At 44.9% G+C, this 20,986-nt stretch overlaps 1 protein-coding gene across 5 annotated transcripts in view; it reads right to left on the bottom strand.

The window, feature by feature from the left end:
• HPRT1 (hypoxanthine phosphoribosyltransferase 1) overlaps window positions 1-19,757 on the bottom strand; it is a 52,157-nt gene extending 32,400 nt beyond the window's left edge. Inside the window, exon 1 of one of the 5 annotated variants that reach the window (XM_058714856.1) lies at window positions 19,607-19,757. Coding sequence is in view for 3 of the 5 variants with exons in the window: in XM_058714855.1 (XP_058570838.1) it covers window positions 3,048-3,074 (27 nt within the window). In the remaining 2 variants the exon portion in view is untranslated. Of the gene's footprint in view, window positions 1-2,888; window positions 2,916-3,047; window positions 3,243-19,580 lie in introns of those variants that run through there. The other 4 variants (XM_058714857.1, XM_058714855.1, XM_058714853.1 and 1 more) reach the window with 4 other exon arrangements.
• Window positions 19,758-20,986: the final 1,229 nt, after the last annotated feature.

The raw sequence follows: 20,986 nt of genomic DNA, 5'->3' as shown, positions 1-20,986 counted from the left end.
ACATCTGTTTTATTGGTGACTTGGTGTGGCATGTCTAAGCATGTGGTGATTACCGACATCTTCTAAAACAACTGTATTAGTCTGCTGGAGCTGCCCTAGCAAAATCCCACCAGCTGGGTGGCTTAAACAACAGTAATTTATCTCTTGCAGTTCTGGAAGCTGGGAAGTCCAAGATCAAGATGCCAGCAAAATAGGTTTCATCCCGAGGCCTCCTCTCTAGGTTTGTAGGCAGCTGCCTTCTCCTAGCTATGTGCACAGTGGAGGGTGGGGAAGGGAGCTCTTTGGTGTCTTTTCTTAAAAGACCAGGACCCCAATCTCATGACCTTATTAGTAATCGTAATTACTCCACAAAGGGCCCCATCTCCAAATACCACACAGTGGGCAGTTGGGGCTTCAACATATGTATCTGTTGGCTATTACTGGAGATACAAACGTTCAGTCCATAACAAGAACCGGACATAAAATGGCTAAAGAAGATCACAAAGAAGGTTCTGGATGGCTCTGGGAAAAGCCCAACCCGAAAACATTTGGGGAAATGGGACACGTGAGTGGCTCACTTGGTTGAGTGTCCAACTTTGGCTCAGGTCATGATCTTATGGTTCGTGGGATGGAGCCCCGTGTCGGGCTCGCTGCTATCAGTGCAGAGCCTGCTTTCGATCCTCTTTCTCCCTCTTTCTCTGCTCCTCCCCCACTCACGCTCTCAAAAATAAAAAAAATCTTAAAATATTTGGGGGCACCTGGGTGGCCCAGTCGGTTAAGCATCTGATTCTTGGTTTTGGCTTGGGTTATGATCTCATGGTTGGTGAGTTCGAGCCCCGTACTGGGCTCGGTGCTGTCAGTGTGGAACCTGCTGGGGATCCTCTCTCCCTGTCTCTCTGCCCCTCTCCCCGCTCTCTCTCAAAAATAAATAATAAAATATTTTTCTAAAATGGAGATGTTAAAAAGCACCTAGGTGGCTCAGTCAGTTGAGCGTCTGGCTTTGGCTCAGGTCATGATCTGACGGTTCCTGGGTTTGAGCCCCATGTCGGGCTTTGCACAGACAGCGCGAAGCCTGCTTCGGATTCTGTCTCCCCTCTCTCTGCCCCTCCCCTGCTCTCTCAAAAATAAACATTAAAAAATGGAGGTTAAGAGCAGACTCTGGGACCAGATAAGTCAGATTCAAATCCTAGCATTGCTGGGTGATCTAGGATAAGTTACTTAACCTCTCTGAGCCACATAACTTTATTTTTAAATTTAAAAATATAAAATCAGTTAATATATGTAAAGAGTTTAGAACAGAAACCAGAACATACTAAACACTATACGAGTGCCTGTTATTACTAACGTGCAATTTTTGGCAAGGAAATAAAAAAAGAACAGTACTTTGCAAACCAAAAACACAAGGAAGATCTTAACGTTCAAATGAAACTAACAATAGCTAGTTCTAGCAATAATAACTCACTGTATGCTGGGGCAGGCATCACACCCCAAAGCTAAAAACATCTAACTTCCTCAGCAACTGAGTAAACACAAAAGCCCCCACCATTTTTTGAGTACCTACTATTAGCATACCACTTAAGGGCATGGACTCTTGAGAGACACCTAGGCTTGAGTCGGACTTTCTCTTTGCAACTATGTGACGTGGGTATGGCAAGAAGTAAAATTACTTAACTTCTCTGAGGCTCCAAAGGTTCCTCCTCTGTAAAATGGTAATAATCATGCTATTGTTACAGAGTTGTTTCGAGGAGTAAATAGGACTATGTAGGTAAACACGATGATAGCTATTATTACTATTCCCAGTCAAGGACCACGGAAAGGTTGTTTAAGCAGACAGTCTTACAATATTTCAGTAACACCCAGAGGTAGCTAGTACCTCAGTTATACATTAGGGACACTTAAGCCCAGAAAAGGGAAGTTACCCAAGGCCACACAGCTAGTAAACAGCCCAAGCAAGCAGGATTCCAGGCCAGACTCCAGGAAGAACTCTGCCCTTTACCTTAAGCCATCATTCCCAATATCAATAGAATCCTTCCTTTCGGGGGGGCTCAAGTGGTTAATTATTTATTCACTCAACAAACCATTATTGAGAATTTCTTACATGCCAGGCACTGTCCTATATGCTGTGGTTATGGTGGCGATTCCTGACCTTATAAAGCTTCTGTTTTAGTGGGAGAGACAATCAACAGGTAATCAGGTAACTGCTAAAATATAATGATGACGATGATGCAGACTGAGGCATGTAACTATTGGGATGGGTGTTGGCCGTTTTAGCAAGCATGATCGGAAAGGCAGGGGGGGGGGGGTTGTGTGTGTGTGCAGCTTGGCTTGTTCCAGAAACAAAAAGAACCAATGAGGTTGGAGACGGGATACAGAGGCTGGTGATGGTACGAATGTCCTTGAAGGTAAGGACCAGATTCGCACTTTTTGTCCCCGCAGCATCAAAGAACGTAGGATCCGGATCGAGGCACACCTGAATTCGAGGCCTAGCTCCCTCTGGGCCGAGAGAAAATTACCTAATACCGTGTCACTATTTTCCTCGTGTGTCAAAACGCGGGCATGGTTACCGCTACCAAGGCTGCTGTGAGGGTTCAAGCAGGCAATGCGCATTCGCACGGTCATTACGGCATTTGCGGAACTAGGCGCAAGTACCAGTCCCCGCATGCCCTCCCACGTGGCCGCTCCCGTGCCTGCGCCCTCTATTACAGGGGCCCCGAGGACCTCGGCGGCATACCCCCAGTTTAGAGAAGGGCCTCTCCGGACAATGCCCCCACCCGCGGCGCGCCGGGTCGTTCCCGAACTGGCCCGCGGGCCCTCCCCGGCCGCACGAGTCCGCCAAAGCGCCATCCCCACCCTCCCCTGCCACACGCAGCCCCCCTCCCCCGGGCTGTCCGGAGGCACCCACCCCGCACCTCGCCACGCATCCCCCACGCCACCCCGTGTGACGTAAAGCCCGAGCCGGGACGCGGCGGTCGCCCCCCCCCCCGCCCCTCCGGGCTTCCCCGGGCCACACCGGCCGGCGCCCGCACTGCGGGCCGCGAGCCTCAGGTGCCGCGGGCCGAGCCGCTCACCACGACGCTGGGGCTGCGGGTCGCCATAACGGAGCCGATGGGCGCGCGCGCTGAGGGCAGCCGGAGGAGGAGGAAGCCGGAGGCGCCACAGAGGAGGAGGCGGAGGCTCCGCAGAAGGCGGCGACGCGCGGGAGAGCGGAAAGAGCCGCTCGCTCGTGCACTCTAGGCCGCCGCCGCCGCCTCCGCCGCCGCCGCCGCCGGAGCGAAGGCAAAACCGGCCCCGCCCGCCCCCGAGGCTCCGCCCACAGACCGCCCGGGCGCCTCTGCCGGCGCCTGCGGGTTTCCACGCGCCGGAGGTGGGAATTTTCCTCCGGAAGGAGCGGAGACTCCTGGTGCGCAGCCTCCGTCCAGCTTTCCCTGGGTCTCCCAGCCTGAGGGCTCCTGGCTCCCCACACCTGCCTCCGCCCGGTTTCTTCCTAGTGCCCCAAAACTGGGCGCCGGCTTTTCGGCTTGCCGTCACCACGTGCTTCTGTCGCCCGGCGCCCCCTTCCCAAGACTCTGGACTGCATTGCGGATTCCGTTTTTACTAATTCTACCAAACATCTTTAACTGGGTGTGAGAGTTGAGACCAAGAGCCCTAGAGTCAGCAGGTCAGGGTGCAAATCGGACGGGAGACACCTAGCTGCTCTGTGACCTTGTGCAAATCAGACTCACTGAGCCTCTCTTTTCGTCTCAGTAAAATGAGGGTATTAACAGGATCGTTGTGAGAATTAGACATGGTATCCCTGTGTGTGTGTGTGTGTGTGTGTGTGTGTGTGTGTGTGTGTGTGGTACAGTACCTAGGACGTTGCATAATCAGTAAATGGGAACTGTCACTATTACTGATCTTTATTTTTGTCTCCACAAGTCCCTGTATGGAACTGGGGACAGGAATCTTACCCTACTCTCAAATAGGTCAGGTAAGCAAACAACAGTTGTTCGTTCCTAGCGTTCGTAGGACTCCAGAACCCACCATAGTGCCTGGCACACAGTTGGTGGCCCCTGTTAAGGCTGCCGAGAGATAGGTGATGGTAAGAGATTTGTGAAACTGGTCAAATCATTGAATTTCTCTGAGCCTCAGTCTCTTCATCTAAAAACTGAGAATAATAATTCTTGCTATGAAGGGTTATGAGAATTGTAAAAATAATTTATGTAAAGTACCAAGCATGGTACTTGCCTCATAGTAGGTGCTCAAGAAATAGTAGCAGTTATAATTTTAGAATGTATGAGTGTGTGAACACCATACTGTCCAAGTTTCTCTGCCTCCCCTATCTATCATGGAAAGAAAACAGACTATAATGGAAAAGGTACATATGACCTTTGGATTGAGAAAGATCTGAGTTTAAATCCCAAGTTTATACCTTGGGCAGAATCCTTGACCTCAGTGTGCCTCAGTTTCCTTATATGTCAAATGAGGCTAATATCTCCATCACAGGGCATGGCGAGGATTAAACAAAATAACGCAAGAGTGCATAGCATAGCCCTTGCTCCAAAAAAAGTTCAGGGGCACCTGGGTAGCTCAGTCCATTAACCATCGGACTTTCGCTCAGGTCACGGCTCAGGTCACGATCTCATGGTTTGTGAGTTCGAGCCCAGTGTCAGGCTCTGTGCGGACAGCCTGGAGCCTGCTTCCGATTCGGTGTCTCCCTCTCTCTCTGCCCCCCACTTCCCCCCCCCCCTTTCCACAACAAGTGCCTTAAACTTGCCTTAAACAAGTCTTCACTCTATCCTTCTAGTCTCTAAGACATCCATTCTGTTGATGGGCATGTGGGCAGTTTCCAGGTTTGGTTTGTTACAAATAGTGCTGCTATGAACATTTTGTATGTATCTTTACATATCTTTTGGTAAACATACGAATGCACTTGTTTGGACATAGACTTTGAAGTTCATATCAGCACATGTTTATTACTTATCCTTTTACCAAACACTGCGTTCCACAGAGAGTCAATTCAGAGCACTTCTAGTTATACATTTGGCCCCTGACATGCGGACTCGACTACCCACATTTGTGTCTAAATTAGGTGTCCAACACTTCAGAGCCCTTCCAGTTTGTTTGTGGCTTGCAGTTTCTTTCTGCAACACCCGTGGTAGCACATACCCCCGTATTGTCACAGAGGTTTGAACTAAACAGTGATAGCCTAGTGATTCTAAAGACAAAGAAACAGTACTATCATTTCATTCCTGTCATTCTAGGACGACTTGGAGCTTTTATTTGGGTTTAAAATTTTAAACAGTGGGGACAGCTGGGCGGCTCAGTTGGTCAAGCACATCTGACTTCATCTCAGGTCATGATCTCACGGTTTGTGGGTTCGCGCCCCACATCGGGCCCTGTGCTGTCAGTGCAGAGCCCGCTTCAGATCCTGTCTCCCTCTCTCTGTCCCTCCCCTGCCCGTGCTCTCTCTCTCTATCTCTCTCTCAAAATGAATTTAAAAAACTTAAGAAAAAATTTAAAACAGCAAACAGTGCCATTTGTAAGATGTGATACTTTTATTTGGTAAGTGAAAATCTGGTTCACATGTGAAATATTTTGCTGAATTTGGACAATATATTTAAAATCAAAATGTGTTATTTTAAAATTATAATTGTCTTCAAAAATAAAAAATAAAATAAAATTATAATAGTCTTGAAAGCAAAAAAGAAGTCAAGAAAATAATAATTGTTACTCATTATTACAGAAAATAAAACTTTCATAGAGACAAAATAATTTTGTCTTTTTTTCTCCACCAAATTTGTATTTCTATGAAAAAAATAATCACCACCAAAATACTCACCCTAAATGTTGAATTTTTTTTTTATTTTTTTGATGTTTATTTTATTTATTTATTTATTTTTGAGAGAGAGACACACACACAGAGTGTGAGCGGGAAAGGGTCAGAGAGAGAGAGGGAGACACAGAATCTGAAGTGGGCTCCAGGCTCTGAGCTATCAGCACAGAGCCCGACGCAGGGCTTGAACCCATGAACCGTGAGATCATGACCTGAGCCGAAATCTGATGCTTAACCGACTGAGCCACCCAGGTGCCCCATAAATGTTGAATGTTTAAACTGAATTTACAGTAGCTTTCTCAATAATCTTGTATATTTCCCTCTCATCAGAATAAATTTCTGTAAGCTTTGCTTTGATTCCATGAGCTGGATGCAACAGTGAAGAAGTATTGGAATTCATTAACGTGACGGTTAATTTTATGTGTCAACTTGGCTGGGCCACGGTGCCCAGATAGCTGGACAAACATTATTCTGGAAGTTTCGGGGAAGGTGGTTTTTGGAGAAGATTAACATTTAAATCATTTTAAATGAGTAGAGCAGATTACCTTCCACGATGTGGGTGGGCCTCATGCAATCATTTGAAGGCCTGAACAGAGCAAATGCTGACCCTAATCGAGAAGGAATTCTGCCAGCAGACTGCATTTGGACTGGAACAGCAACTCCTCCCTGAGTTGTCCGGCCTGCTGGCCTACCCCACCAGAATTTGGACTTGGGAAGAAGCCTCCACAATCGTGTGAGCCAATTGCTTAAAATAAATCTCTCTCTCTGTCTCTTTCTTTCTCTCTCTCTCTCATACACACACCCGTCCCATTAGTTCTCTTTCTCTGGAGAACCCTAATTCAACTCATTTTCTATTTGAAGCATCTAATGATATAGATGACATCACATAAGTGGCATCATTTAACTGTGAAGTCCTTCTGCTAACAGAGCTCCTCATTTAAAGCTATTTATTGCTTCATTCTTTGTCATGTACAAGGAAACTTGAAATCAAAACGAGCAAATGAATTTTGAAGAGAGGTCATTGGATCAAGTCGTTCACAGAGCAATAGATAAATACCCTCTCGGCAGCTGCATCCCCTGAAATCCTCATCTTTGAGCACAGTATTCTTAAAATAAGTACAAACTTTTGAGGTAGATGCTGACGCTGTCTCTGCAGATTTATGTCTTCTGGTTTTCAAGGGGTCAGTGACATCGATGTAGGTGATAAACGTGGACAAGTGTTTTGTTCGTGTTACACGTTCATGATCAATTTTCTTGAGTAACAAATATGGTATTTAATTGCACATTAACTAAGCACTTTAGTTTCTGAACTCATGCTGAAAGGGTGGATTGCAAAATTTAAAAACATAACGGGTTGTAGATTTGCACCACGTAACGAATGACATAACCATTGTACGAAGACCATTCAGACTACTCGTACGGCAGGACTCCTCAGCCTCCGTTTCCTAAACATGTTTTATGTACACGTGAAGGTGTAATTTCCTACATCCACGGGCCTACCAACTCGTGGCCTGGCAGCTTCCTGTATCTCGTAGGCTTTGGCATGGGCACAGCTGGCCGGCACACCCTGCTGTGTGTGTCCAGCAAGGGGCACAATGGTGAATACTCCCCCCTCCCCATCCCCGCCTGGGACAAGAATGAGTCGGTTGTCTAATATCTGAGTGCACTTGCTTTGTTATCAGTGAATACCCAGCACACTGTCCTTGACAGGGTTATGTTGTATTTGGAAAAGATTAGAAAGAGGGAGAAGGGGGGCGCCCGGGTGGCCCGGCTGGTTAAGCGTCCAACTTCGGCTCAGGTCATGATGTCACAGTTTGTGGGTTTGAGCCCCACTTTGGGCTCTGCACTGAACATGTGCCTGCTTGGGATTCTCTCCCTCTCCCTCTCTCTCTACCCCTCCCCCGCTTGCACTTTCTCTCTCTCTGTCTCTCTCTCAAAATAAATAAAAGAAAAAGAATTTAAAAGAAAAAGAAAAAGGGAGAAAGGTTATCACCGGTTGCCGTTTACGTTTAACTCTGTGTCAAAGTGAGAATTTGCTTCTCTGTACAGGCCTCACACAAGCCAGCAGACGAGACCAAGGCAGAAGCTGGAATTAAACAGTGGTGGTCCCACAGACCCATCTGGCTTGCTTATATCAATTTAGTTGTTAATACTTCCTCCTGGTGGGAAAATGAAAACTCCGGGACAACCGCTAAATCGGACAAGACACGGGGCAGCTGGGTGGCTCGGTCCATTGAGTGTCCGACTCGTGATTTTGGCTCAGGTTGTGATCCCATGGTCGTGGGATCGAGCCCCACGTAGGGCTCCACGCTGAGCACGGAACCTGCTTGGCATGCTCTCCCTCTCCCCCTCCCCTGCTCGTGCTCGCTCACTCTCTGTCTCTCTCTCTCTCAAAATAAATAAACATTTTTCAAAACTTTACATTGGACAAGATGCTGGGTTAGCGGTCCCTGGCACATGGGAGCATAGAGCCCCCTGCAGCGGTGCAGGGCCAGGCAGGGGGGACGCCTTCCAACGCTGTTGCTGGCGGCTCTTCACTGCAGTATCCCAATCTCCGACCACAATTTTCTTCGTCCCTAGTTGTCCCTGGCCACCCTGCCTGGCATAATTGTGCTTCAGAGTCATCGGGAGACCTCCAAGTCCCCCGTCTACCACTCCGCTCCCGCCTTCCCTTACTTCCCGCTTCAGTGTGGATCCCACCTTCAGTGTGGAGTCCTTTGCACCCTCCTAATTCTGCTCTGCCAGGACGGCAAAGCCACATCTTGGCTCCACCCCCCAGCCTGTCTGATCTACCCCCGCTAGGCTGCAGAGTGCGGCTGGAGAAAATCCCACAACCACGGAGATTGGTTCCTCTATACATTCGTGGGCCCGGGTCTCAACTAGGCCCTAAACACCCCTCCACAATCCTTTCCAAGACCTTGGTCTGCCCCCCATCATGTCCCCCTCAGTCATGTTCTGTACGTCTGTCCCCATTCGACTTCATCATCCTCATTCTCGAAGGATAGACTCAACCCATTAACTTACGAAGAGAGTGAATGAAACAAGGATGCAACACGTCAGTCCCGTCCACCCACGTCTATGCTGTGTCCTCTCTCTCCTCCGGGCCCAGAGGTGAGGAGTCCCTCCTCTGACTGGCAGATCCAGGTACACCCTGTGATCCATCGCCTCTGGTACCTGTCTCTGTCAGATAGCTACTTTTATTCTCCCATAGCTCTTGTCCTTCCTTCTAGTCTTTCCCCATGGGCCTGTACACAGACTCAAGTTTCCCCCATCCTAAAAATAAATAAGTAAATGCACAACTGAATCAATGAATGAATGAGCGAATGAACATGTTTAAAGCCCTCTCTTTTTTATTTAGTATTTATTATGTTTTAAAGAGGGAGAGGGTGAGCCCAGGGGAGCGGCAGAAGGAGAGAGAGAGAGAATCCCAAGCAGGCTCCACAATCAGAGCAGAGCCCGATGCGGGGCTCAGTCCCACAGCCCTTGAGATCATGGCCTGAGCCAAAATCAGGAGTCCAACGCTCAACCAACTGAGCAACCCAGGCGCCCCTAAAGTCCTCTCTTAATGCCACATCTCAGGTTCTCAGAAAAATGTCCATGAGGTTCTTAGAAAAATTTGTGGTTTTTTTAAAGTTTATTTTTTTATTTTGAGAGAGAGAGAAAGAGCGAATGGGGGAGAGCCAGAGAGAGAGAGAGAGAGAGAGAGAGAGAGAGAATCCCAAACAGGCTCCACATCATCAGCTGGCTCGAACTCATGAACCACAAGATCGTGACCTGAACCGAAATCAAGAGTCAGACACTTAACTAACTGAGCCACCCAGTCACCCAAAAAAATGTTTGTTTTAATACATTTTACGACAGGAATGTCTACAGCAAGTTAAGTGCTATTGTAAGTCACGTATGCTGGCTTTAGGTGGAACACAGAAATGAGTTTATAACAAGTAAGGCCAGATGCTATTATAAGACCAACGTATTCTTCCTGAGTTCTTTTAAAATGCTGTATCTATTCATCTGAAAATTGTCAGCCACCAATCACCCAGAGTTTCCCCCATTAAATCGCCATTCTAATGTTGTATGTCTATATCAGGGTTTTCTTAATGACAAACTATTTTCAGGGCATAAGGCCGTCTGCCCTTGTCTTACACCTTTTATAGCCTTCTGATATTACTGCAAATAGTTTTTTATATAAGACTAATTTCTAGAGCTTTCAAAATCCCACACGGCTAATGGAAGTTGCTTTCTGCTTCCTTATGGTTTTTAAAAATAAACTTTAATTAAAAAAAGTTTTTTGGGGGGCACGTGGGTGACAAAACCCGCTCTGGATCCCCTGTCTCCCTCTCTCTCTCTACCCTACCCCTACTTGCTATCTCTTTCTCAAAAATAAATAAATATGAGAAACTTAACAGAAGACCATGGGAAAGGGGAAGGGGGAAAAAAAGTTACAGAGAGGGAGGGAGCCAAACCATAAGAGACTCTTAAGGACTGAGAACAAACTGAGGGTTGATGGGGGGGGGGGTGGAGGGAGAGGGGAAAGTGCATGATGGGCATGGAGGAAGGCACTTGTTGGGATGAGCACTGGGTGTTGTATGGAAACCAATTCGGCAATGAATTATATTTTTAAAAAATTAAAAATAAAACTATAAATAAATAAATACATAAATAAATAAATTTGTATGGAACCAGAAAAGACCCCAAATAGCCAAAGCAATCTTGAAAAAGAAAACCAAAGCAGGAGGCATCACAATCCCAGACTTCAAGCTATACTACAAAGCTGTAATCATCAAGACAGTATGGTACTGGCACAAGAACAGACACTCAGATCAATGGAACAGAATAGAGAACCCAGAAGTGGACCCACAAACATATGGCCAACTCATCTTTGACAAAGCAGGAAAGAATATCCAATGGAATAGAGACAGTCTCTTCAGCAAGTGGTGCTGGGAAAACTGGACAGTGACATGCAGAAGAATGAACCTGGACCACTTTCTTACACCAGACACAAAAATAAACTCAAAATGGAGGAAAGACCTAAATGTAAAGACAGGAAGCCATCAAAATCCCCGAGGAGAAAGCAGGCAAAAACCTCTTTGATCTTGGCTGCAGCAACTTCTTACTCAACATGTCTCCAGAGGCAAGGGAAACAAAAGCAAAAATGAACTACTGGGACCTCATCAAAATAAAAAAACTGCACAGCGAAGGAAACAATCAGCTAAACTAAAAGGCAAGTGACAGAATGGGAGAAGATATTTGCAAATGACATATCAGATAAAGGGTTAGTGTCCAAAATCTATAAAGAACTTATCAAACTCAACGCCCCAAAAATAAATAATCTAGTGAAGAAATGGGCAAAAGACATGAATAGACACTTCTCCAAGGAAGACATCCAGATGGCCAACCGACACATGAAAAAATACTCAACATCACTCATCATCAGGGAAATACAAATCAAAACCACAATGAGATACCACCTTACACCTGTCAGAATGGCTAACATTCACAACTCAGGCAACCACAGATGTTGGCAAGGATGCCAAAAGAGGATCTCTTTTGCACTGTTGGTGGGAATGCAAGCTGGTGCAGCCGCTCTGGAAAACAGGATGGAGGTTCCTCAAAAAACTAAAAATAGAACTACCCTACGACCCAGCAATTGCACTACTAGGCATTTATCCACGGGATACAGGTGTGCTGTTTCGAAGGGACACATGCGCCCCCATGTTTACAGCAGCACTATCAACAACAGCCAAAGTATAGAAAGAGCCCAAATGTCCATCGATGGATGAATGGATAAAGAAGATGTGGTATGTATGTACAATGGAGTATTACTCGGCAATCAAAAAGAATGAAATCTTGCCATTTGCAACCACGTGGATGGAACTGGAGGGTATTATGCTAAGTGAAATTAGTCAGTCAAAGACAAAAATCATATGACTTCATTCATATGAGCACTTGAAGAGACAAAACAGATGAACATAAGGGAAGGGAAACAAAAATAATATAAAAACAGATAGAGGGACAAAACAGAAGAGACTCATAAGTATGGAGAACAAACTGAGGGTTAATGGAGGGGTTGTGGGAGGGGGGATGGGCTAAATGGGTAAGGGGCACTAAGGAGTCTACTCCTGAAATCATTGTTGCACTATATGCTAACTAATTTGGATGTAAATTTTATTTTTTTTTTATTTTTTTTAATGTTTATTTATTTTTGAGACAGAGAGAGACAGAGCATGAATGGGGGAGGGTCAGAGAGAGGGAGACACAGAATCTGAAACAGGCTCCAGGCTCTGAGCTGTCAGCACAGAGCCCGACGCGGGGCTCGAACCCACGGACCGCGAGATCATGACCTGAGCTGAAGTCGGCTGCTTAACCGACTGAGCCACCCAGGCGCCCCTGGATGTAAATTTTAAAAAATAAAAAATAAAATTAAAAAAAATAAAATAATTAAAAATAATTAAAAATAAAAATATAAATAAATAAATATTGTTTGGTTACAGCCCTAGCTTATTTTTTTTAAGTTTATTTATTTATTTTTATAATCCGTGAGATCATGACCTGAGCTCAAGTCCGACGTTTAACCTACTGAGCCACCCAGGTGCCCCAAAGGTTTCTTTTATTTTTTAAGTAGGCTTCATGCCCAGTGCGGAGCCCAACACAGGGCTTGAACTCACGACCCTGAGATCAAGACCTGAGCTGAGATCAAGAGTCAGAAACTTAACTGATTGAGCCACCCAGGCTCCCGATGGACACTATTTTTGACCTTCTATAATTGTTCTCCCTGTTGCATTTGATGTATTTACCACTGTGTTCTCTTATTCTTTAATGTTTATTTATTTATTTTGAGAGAGAGAGGGAGAGAGCAAGTGGGGGAGGGGCGTTGAGAGAGGGAGAGAATCCCAAGCAGGCTCTGAGCTGTCAGCACAGAGCCCAACGCGGGGCTTGAACCCACGAACTGTGAGATCATGACCTGAGCTGAAATCAAGAGTTGGATGCTTAACCCACTGAGCCACCCAGGTGCCCCTATCACTGTGTTCTTTTTGACTCTATTCCTTTGGCTTCTGGGACAACACCCTCCTGACTGTCCTACCTCTCTAGTTTTCTCTCTCAAACTTCTCAGTCCAGATGGTTCCTGACTTACAATGGTTCAACTTACAAATTTTCAAGTTTATGATGGTGAAAAAGTGATACACATTCAGTAGAAACTATACTTGGAATTTTGGATTTCAATCTTTTCCCAGGCTAGTGATGTACTGTATGGCCCTCTCTCGTGATGCTGGACACAGTGGCAGTGAGCCACAGCTCCCAGTGAGCCACGCGATCACGAGGGTAAACAACCCATACACTGACAACCATTCTGCACCCATATAACCATCTTTCTTTCACTTTCAGTACAGTATTCAACACATTACACGAGATATTCAACACTTTATTATAAAATAGGCTTTGCGTTAGATGATTTTGCCCAACTGTAGGCTCATGTAAGTGTTTGGAGCACGGTTAAGGTAGGCTAGGCTAGGCTAAGCTGTGATGTTTGATAGGTTAGGTGTAGTAAATGCATTTTTTATATCCAATATTTTCAACTTACAATGGGCTTATCAGGGCATAAGCCCATTGTAAGTAGAGCAAGATGTATATACCCTTCCCCAGTGTTAACATTCAACATAACCACATCTGGTACAATGATCAAAATCAGGAAATTAACACTGACGTAACATTTTTAACTAATCTGGAATCCTTATTTAAACGTCACCAATTGTCCCATTAATGTTCTTTTCTGGGCCAAGATCTGATCCAGGAGCACACATGCATTTCCTTAAATCTCCTTAATCTCCTTTACTCCAGAACTGTTCCTCAGTCTGTTATGACCACATTTTTGAAGGACACTGGCTAGTTATTCTGCAGAATCTCCCACGATCTGGGTTTGTCTGAATTTCAGGTGTTCCATTTGGGGCCAGAAACTCCACATACTTTGAGACTATGTAAATATTCTGTTCCTCATCAAACTTTCACTGACTAATTCTAACGTGCATTGGTGATTGTTCACTGAAACAATTATTACTGGGGTGTTTCTCGAATGTTGATTTTTTTTTCCCATGAACATCATTCCTTCTTCACATATTAGTTGGAATGCTACTATAATAAAGAGCTTTTCTTTCTCCCTATTCATTGTTTTTTATTTTTTATTTTTTATTTTTTTTATTTTTTTAATTTTATTTATTTTTGGGACAGAGAGAGACAGAGCATGAACGGGGGAGGGGCAGAGAGAGAGGGAGACACAGAATCGGAAACAGGCTCCAGGCTCCGAGCCATCAGCCCAGAGCCTGACGCGGGGCTCGAACCCACGGACCGCGAGATCGTGACCTGGCTGAAGTCGGACGCCCAACCGACTGCGCCACCCAGGCGCCCCTATTCATTGTTTTTTAAATTATTTAAATCACAACGGACTCAGGATCCACTAGCATTAATTACTTTGTTGCCCAAATTGCTTCACATCTGGCTGTTTGTGGTTATTTCCCCATCGTTCTTTGAGCACTTCCTTAATTTCTGGCACCACAAGATACTCCAAGGCTCATCTTGTACCTTTCCTGTCCTAGCCTTGGAATCTGCTGTTTTTCCAAAAAGCCCTGGTTCCTTCCATTGGAAAGTAGTGTTAAAAGAAGTAGAGGGGCATCTGGGTGGCTCAGTCAGTTAACCGTCTGACTTCGGCTCAGGTTATGATCTCACGGTTCGTGAGTTTGAGCCCAGCATCGGGCTCTGTGCTGACAGCTCAGAGCCTCAAGCCTGCTTCAGATCCTGTGTCTCCTTCTCTCTGCCCCTTACCCACTCACACTCCGTCTCTTTCAAAAGTAAACATTAAAAAAATGTAAAAAAAAAAAAAAAAAAAAAGAAAGAAACCAAGCTCTGGGCATTGGGTTATAACATTTAAATCATGATGGTAAAAATCAACAATGTCTTAAGAGTAATTATATTTTAAAAACTAAGGTTTAGGGGTGCCTGGCTGGCTCAGTCAGAACATGCAACTCTTTTTTTTAAATGTTTATTTATTTTGAGAGAGAGAGAGATAGATAGCGAGCAGGGAGGAGCAGAGAGAGAGAGAGGGAGACAGAGAAGTCCGACGTGGGGCTCAAACTCACCAACTGTGAGCTCATGCCCTGAGCCAAAATCAAGAGTCTGACATTCAACCGACTGAGCCACCCAGGTGTCCCGAGCATGGGACTCTTGATCTCGGGGTTGGGAGTTTAAACCCCAAGTTGGGAGTAGAGATTACTTACAAAAGAGGGGAAAAAATTAAAAAATATAAAAACTAAGGTTTAAAGCTTAAGTAATGCCACCTATCATTATTTACTATGTGTATGTATGTTTAAATTCATATATTCAAATATGTATATATTGAATTCGTTTTTGGAAACAGAACCTCATGTTCTGATCAGGTCATGATCTCCCGGTTCGTGAGTTCAAGCCCCACATCGGGCTCTGTGCTGACAGTTCAGAGCCTAGAGCCTGCTTCGGATTCTGTGTCTCCTTCTCTCTCTGCCCCTGGCCCGCTCACGCTCTGTCTCTCTCGAAAGTCAATAAACGTTAAGAAAATTAAAATGAAAAGGCCTGCTGACTTTCATGCTTCTGTGCTGCATTTGAGTGTTTCTGCTAGAGCCAACGGTAGAAAAATCAGCAAATAAAACAGGATTTTATAAGGGTTCTTTGCTTCTAAAGAAGCTAGAAGTCCCTAAGGTGAGGTCACCTCCTGTCAGGGCTTTAAGGAAGCACTGTTACTCTGGTTATTAATATAGCTAAGGCCGTGGCTACTTGGGGTTCTCAGGTATCAGTATGCTGACATCTCTTTCTTTTTTTCCCCCCAAGTTTTTATTTACACTCCAGTTAGTTAACACACACCACGTGGTCTCACAAGCAAAGGTGGGGAGGGGTATGTTAGAAATAATTAGGTATAATAGGTATGCTTCATATATTTTTAATGAGATCAACAGTAAACTATCTTATAGTTGAGGCTCACGGTATAGGCAAAGTTGTCAAGTACAAAGCAGCTCAAGTGACTTTAGGTTACTTTTTATTAGTATAGGGAATTGTGCATCTTTTCAAGCAGAGTAGTGACAGGTTCCCATTCACGTGTGTAAGGGCTAATGAAGGGACTGTTAACAAGTTGCCTTGTAACAAAGGTTTTACTGCCCAGTTTAAAATAGCTCTATTGTTCCATAGCGATTGTAGCACACGACGTACTGGACAGATTTTAACACCCTGAACATTTACCCAACGCCTCCTCTTCATAAAGTGTTCTCGCCTCAGGGTTATCGTACACTAATAGTTACAAGCTGGTCCGTTCCCTCGTGTACCACTCCCTAATAAGATATTCCACTTTCCTCCATTCTGACACTTTTGGTTACTGTAAGAAACGAACAGAACGATTTGGTCTTTCAACCTGTGGTCTCTGCTCTCCCTTCAGGCTTGCGTAAAGGTCCCTGCTATCGTTGAAAATTTTCTTTTAGTGTATCTATTTTGGGGGGAGAGGGAGAGAGAAAAAGAGAGAGCATGTGCAGGGGAGGGGCAGAGAGAGAGGGAGAGAATCCCAAGCAGGCTCCATGCTGTCAGCGCAGAGCTCGAGACGGGGCTCAAACTCATGACCTGTGAGATCATAACGCGAGCCGAAATCTAGAGTCAGACGCTTAACTGACTGAGCCACCCCCCGGGCGCCCCAAGGTCCCTGCTGTAGTTTAGATAGCGATGTGCCATCCAATATAGTAGCCACCAACCACCCGTGGCTATGTAAATCTAAGTTTAAATGAATTAAAACTTGGGTGCCTCAGTCCTACTAGCCACATTTCAAATGCTCAATAGCCACTTGCTGCCGGTGGCTACTGTATGAGCACAAAGAACATTTGCAACACTGTAGAAAGTTCCGTAGATTAGCTCTGGGCTAGAGAGTGAGACTTCCAGAAGGAATGACAAAGAACAGTCTCAGAGCATCCGTGGGAAGGGCTCTAGTAACCGAAGCCGGCTTCTCTGTAAGCTGATACTGTGCATAAAACTGTCAGACTGTTCCAGTACTCCTAACTCTTAGGATTTCCAGGATTATCTTAGCCCGGAGGCAGATGACTTCATGAGAGTAGACTGCTACTCTGCGTAGAAAACGGAGTAGGACTGAGTGAAGTTGATGAGAAATCTAGTCGCGGTTTGTCTTAGAATCTTATCGGAATTGTTTTGAATGTTCCGTTTCTGGCAGACATGGGCAAAGTCCCCTTTCTCTTCTCTCTCCTCTAACCCTGTTTAGCAAGCTGTATTGATGCCATTGGGGTGCACACATTTGCTCAAAGTTCATTACCAGTGGACTCCCGACCTAAACTTCTAAACCAAGAGCATACCTCTTTCCTTGACTGGTAGGTTATTTCAATGATCTGATTTGTGGAGGGGTGCTTTTAAGGAAAACCTTGCAAGGGAGGAATCAAAGCAGGATAGGGACAGGGAGAGAGCGGAGCAAGGGTAGGGCCTCAGGTGAGGTCTAGCCCTGGCCAACTCCCAGGGCCTACTCACGTTGGTCTCCTCTTGAGCTAGGGGACAGCGACTTGGTATCCTAGTACCATTGGTTCCCTGGGAAGGGGGAGAGTGTAGCCTCCCAGGCTCCCATAAGACAAGGGCGAGTAACCAGAGATCGCAGGCATCAACCATACAGCAAGCAGATGTGGGATGAGGGCACTAGCTGGTAAAGGGACCCAGAGAGGGCACCAACACATCTACCACACCCATGTCCACAGGCTACACGAAATAGCTACCAGTGAAAAGGAGTTCTCATGAAATTTGTTGGAAACATTTTCCTAACCTAGGAATCAAGTTTCAAGGAATATTACATTATCATGAATATAAATAACTTTAATAATGACCTTGTGTGCTACAGAATTAAGACTATGTCTAATTTCCACCATTTGTGAAAAAATTTATTTTTTTACGTTTATTTATTTTGAGAAGCAGGGGAGGGACAGAAAGAATCCAAAGCAGGCTGCACTGCGAGCGTGCACCCTGATGCGAGGCTGGAACCCACAAATTGTGAGATCATGGCCTGAGCCAAAATCAAGAGTCAGGTGCTTAACCGACTGAACCACCCAGGTGCCCCTATTTTATTTTTAATGTTTGTTTTTTTGTTTGTTTGTTTATTTGAGAGAGAAGGAGAGAGCATAGGCGCATGCAGGAGGGGCAGAGACAGAGAACCCAGAGCAGGCTCTGCACTGACAGCAGAGAGCCTGATGCAGGGCTCGAACTCACAAACCGTGAGCTCATGAGCCAAAGTCGGATGCTTTAACCCACCAAGCCACCCAGGCGATCCCATTTGTTAGAAATTTAAAAAGCAATTGATCAGGCAACAAATTAATTGAATTTTCTCTGGTAGCTAGTTAGTAATAATTTGTTTAGCTGAATCCAGGTAACATTCTGAAATTTACATGAGTATCTAGAAATGTCTCCACTCGACTTTGTGTGAGGACTTTTAAAGGCATACTATCTGCTGCGTGTTTGTAAAGATCATTTAGCAACAGTATTTTACCTCTATTTTATATCTCTTAATATTCTTAAGTGTCTTCGGGGAGTTCAAATCAGTATAAAACTACATTAATAAGCATCTAATTTTATACAGTCTACTAGGATTGCCCGGAATGTATGCCTGTTTCACATATAATATAGAGACACTAATAATATATAAAGTGAGTGCTGAAATCAGGATTGTATTTTAGAGATATATAATTGTAAATAAATACATAAAAATGCTATGTCTGTGATTTGCTTTAAAATCAATTATGGTGTATGGGAGGGGAACAGGTAAGGGTATATATGAAACAAGTCTGGAAATTGGTTGACAACCGTTGAAGCTGGGTCATGTGTTCATGGTAAAATCTTTCTGCAGGGCATTTCACAGTATGAATTCATGGACTTTTCGAAAAATGTGCCCAAAACTTTAACTTGGGAATCTCTGTTTAGAAATGTATCTTAAGGATACAATCAGACAAGGGCAGAAAGCTATATAGCTTTCTGTTCATCTGAGCATTATGAACAATGTTATGAACAATAATGTTCATCTCAGCATTATTTGTTTTTAAATATTTGTTACCCATGCTTCCTATAAGAAGAAAGGAAATGTTACTTCAACAAAATGAAAAAGGAACCTAAGATAGACGAGGACATTGAAATATAAACAAAGCGGTGGTATCTGAAGGGTGAAAACAGCTTGAAAGGTCAATTTCCTGTATTTTGGGTGTACGTCAGCAGAAAACATTGGGAATCACCCTGAGTCATGGGGAGGGAGAGAGTTCTCTCTAGGCCACTTGATCTAAATATAGTTCATGCTCTTTCCTCCAGAATGTGGTTCCTCTCCCCTCCCCAGATCGTTGTTCCGAGTTTGGACCTTCTTCAGGCTCCCTTAATCATTGCTGCTATTTCTGTTGGTGTACTTGAAGTTTTTTTTCAAAATTATAGAAAAGTTGCAAAAATAGTACAAAGAGTTCTTGCTTTATCTCTTTACACACACACACGCACGCACACACACGCACGCACACACACGCACACATTCTTTTCCTGAACCAGTTAAAAGGTAGACATGACCCTTTACTCCTAAACACTTCAGTGTATATTTTCTAACAAGAATATTCTCTTACATAACCACCATTATCAAAATTAACATTGACATAGTAATATCTGATCTTCAATCCGTATTTACATTTACTCAATAGTTCCCCAAATGTCCTGCCCAGCAAGAATTCTGTTTTCCCGAACCAGTCCCCGATTCAGGATCACACATTACTTTTAGTTGTCACGTCTCTTTGTCACCTTTGCTCAGTGTGTCTTCGATCTTCGAGACATTCACTTCTTTGAAGAGTACCGGCCAGTTGTTCTGTAGAATATTCTTCTCTGCTGTTTCTTCACCATTGCATCAGCACCGTTTTTGCAAGAGCAAAATAATAGCAACCACGAAACCTGGAAACAGAACTATCTAATGATAGGGAAATGGCTAGCCTATCATACATCCACAAAAGGGAGTCTCATGCAAACAATAAGAATGGTAGAGTACATTTACTGAACTGTGAAGATATTTCCAACTTTTAAATGGAGACAGCAGGATACAACTTAGCAGGTATCACATGCGCCCATTTGATATAACTACACATACGCACAGAAATGTTTGAAGGTTTTACGGGAGAGAGAATGGTGACTTGATGCTTCGTAAGATTATGGGAGCTTTGAAATTTTTATGTCTGCTTATGTGTATTTTCTCATTCTGGTATAATGAGCGTCAAGTCAGCTGTGAATAGTGAAAATCTAAAATGTTCCAAGTGACAGGATAGCTTTACTTTCATATCTGAAGGATCACATGTGGAAAGGGGACTAGGCGTTTCCGTCTTGGTCCCTGTCATCTAATGTGTTACTCTTATTCCCGGGTTAGCTGCAAAAGCAGACTAGCAGAGGCCCACGTGACAGGGCTTTGGCCACTCGGGGACGTTACAGTCAAGGGGTCAGGGAAATAAGAAGCGAAGAGCAGCCGCAGGCTTTGGCAGTGGCCACGGGTGGGCTTTGCTGGAGCAGTTCCAGGGTAGCTGAGAAAGCGGAGGGGTGTGAACAGAAGTGAGTGTGGCGAAGCTGGGGGAACGGGTCAGAACAATATGGAGGCGGAGACGCCACGTGGGGACTTGACTTTCAAGAACATCGTATGAGAAGAGGAGAGAAACAGGTCAAACTAGAAGGGAACACAGGAACGAGGGCCGGCGTGTCAGGGGACGGGAGAGTCTCGAGTCTCTGTTCTCTCCTTTCATCGCCACGAGACCGTGCATGGGCTACTATCTTTACCTGCATTTTAGACACGGGATCACAGAGGAGGAGATTCCGTTAACTTAATCAAGGTCACGCAGGATCCGCGCCAAGGCCACCAGAACCGAGAGTCCCTACGCTTATGTGTGTCACAGTTTTCTAAGTATAAAAGGAAAGACAGGTAAATAAAAAGGACTGAAGACCAATGTGGAGAACCTGAGATGAAACACCAATATCTGTCGTGGCACCGGTCCACGCTGTTGCCACCACCTCTAGTGGGTCACCTTTCCCAGATGGAACAGTAGACTGAACTCCAGGCACGGGGGAGGCGAAAGGATGGCCAAGAACTGAGAGAAGCAGGACGCTGAGGCCAGTGATATCTAGAGGCAGTGGAGGTGATTAACC

The sequence above is a fragment of the Neofelis nebulosa genome, chromosome X (assembly GCF_028018385.1).
Source record: "Neofelis nebulosa isolate mNeoNeb1 chromosome X, mNeoNeb1.pri, whole genome shotgun sequence".
NCBI lineage: Eukaryota > Metazoa > Chordata > Mammalia > Carnivora > Felidae > Neofelis > Neofelis nebulosa.
Note: the sequence above shows the minus strand (reverse complement) of the source record. Positions and strands in the feature narration are given on the sequence as shown.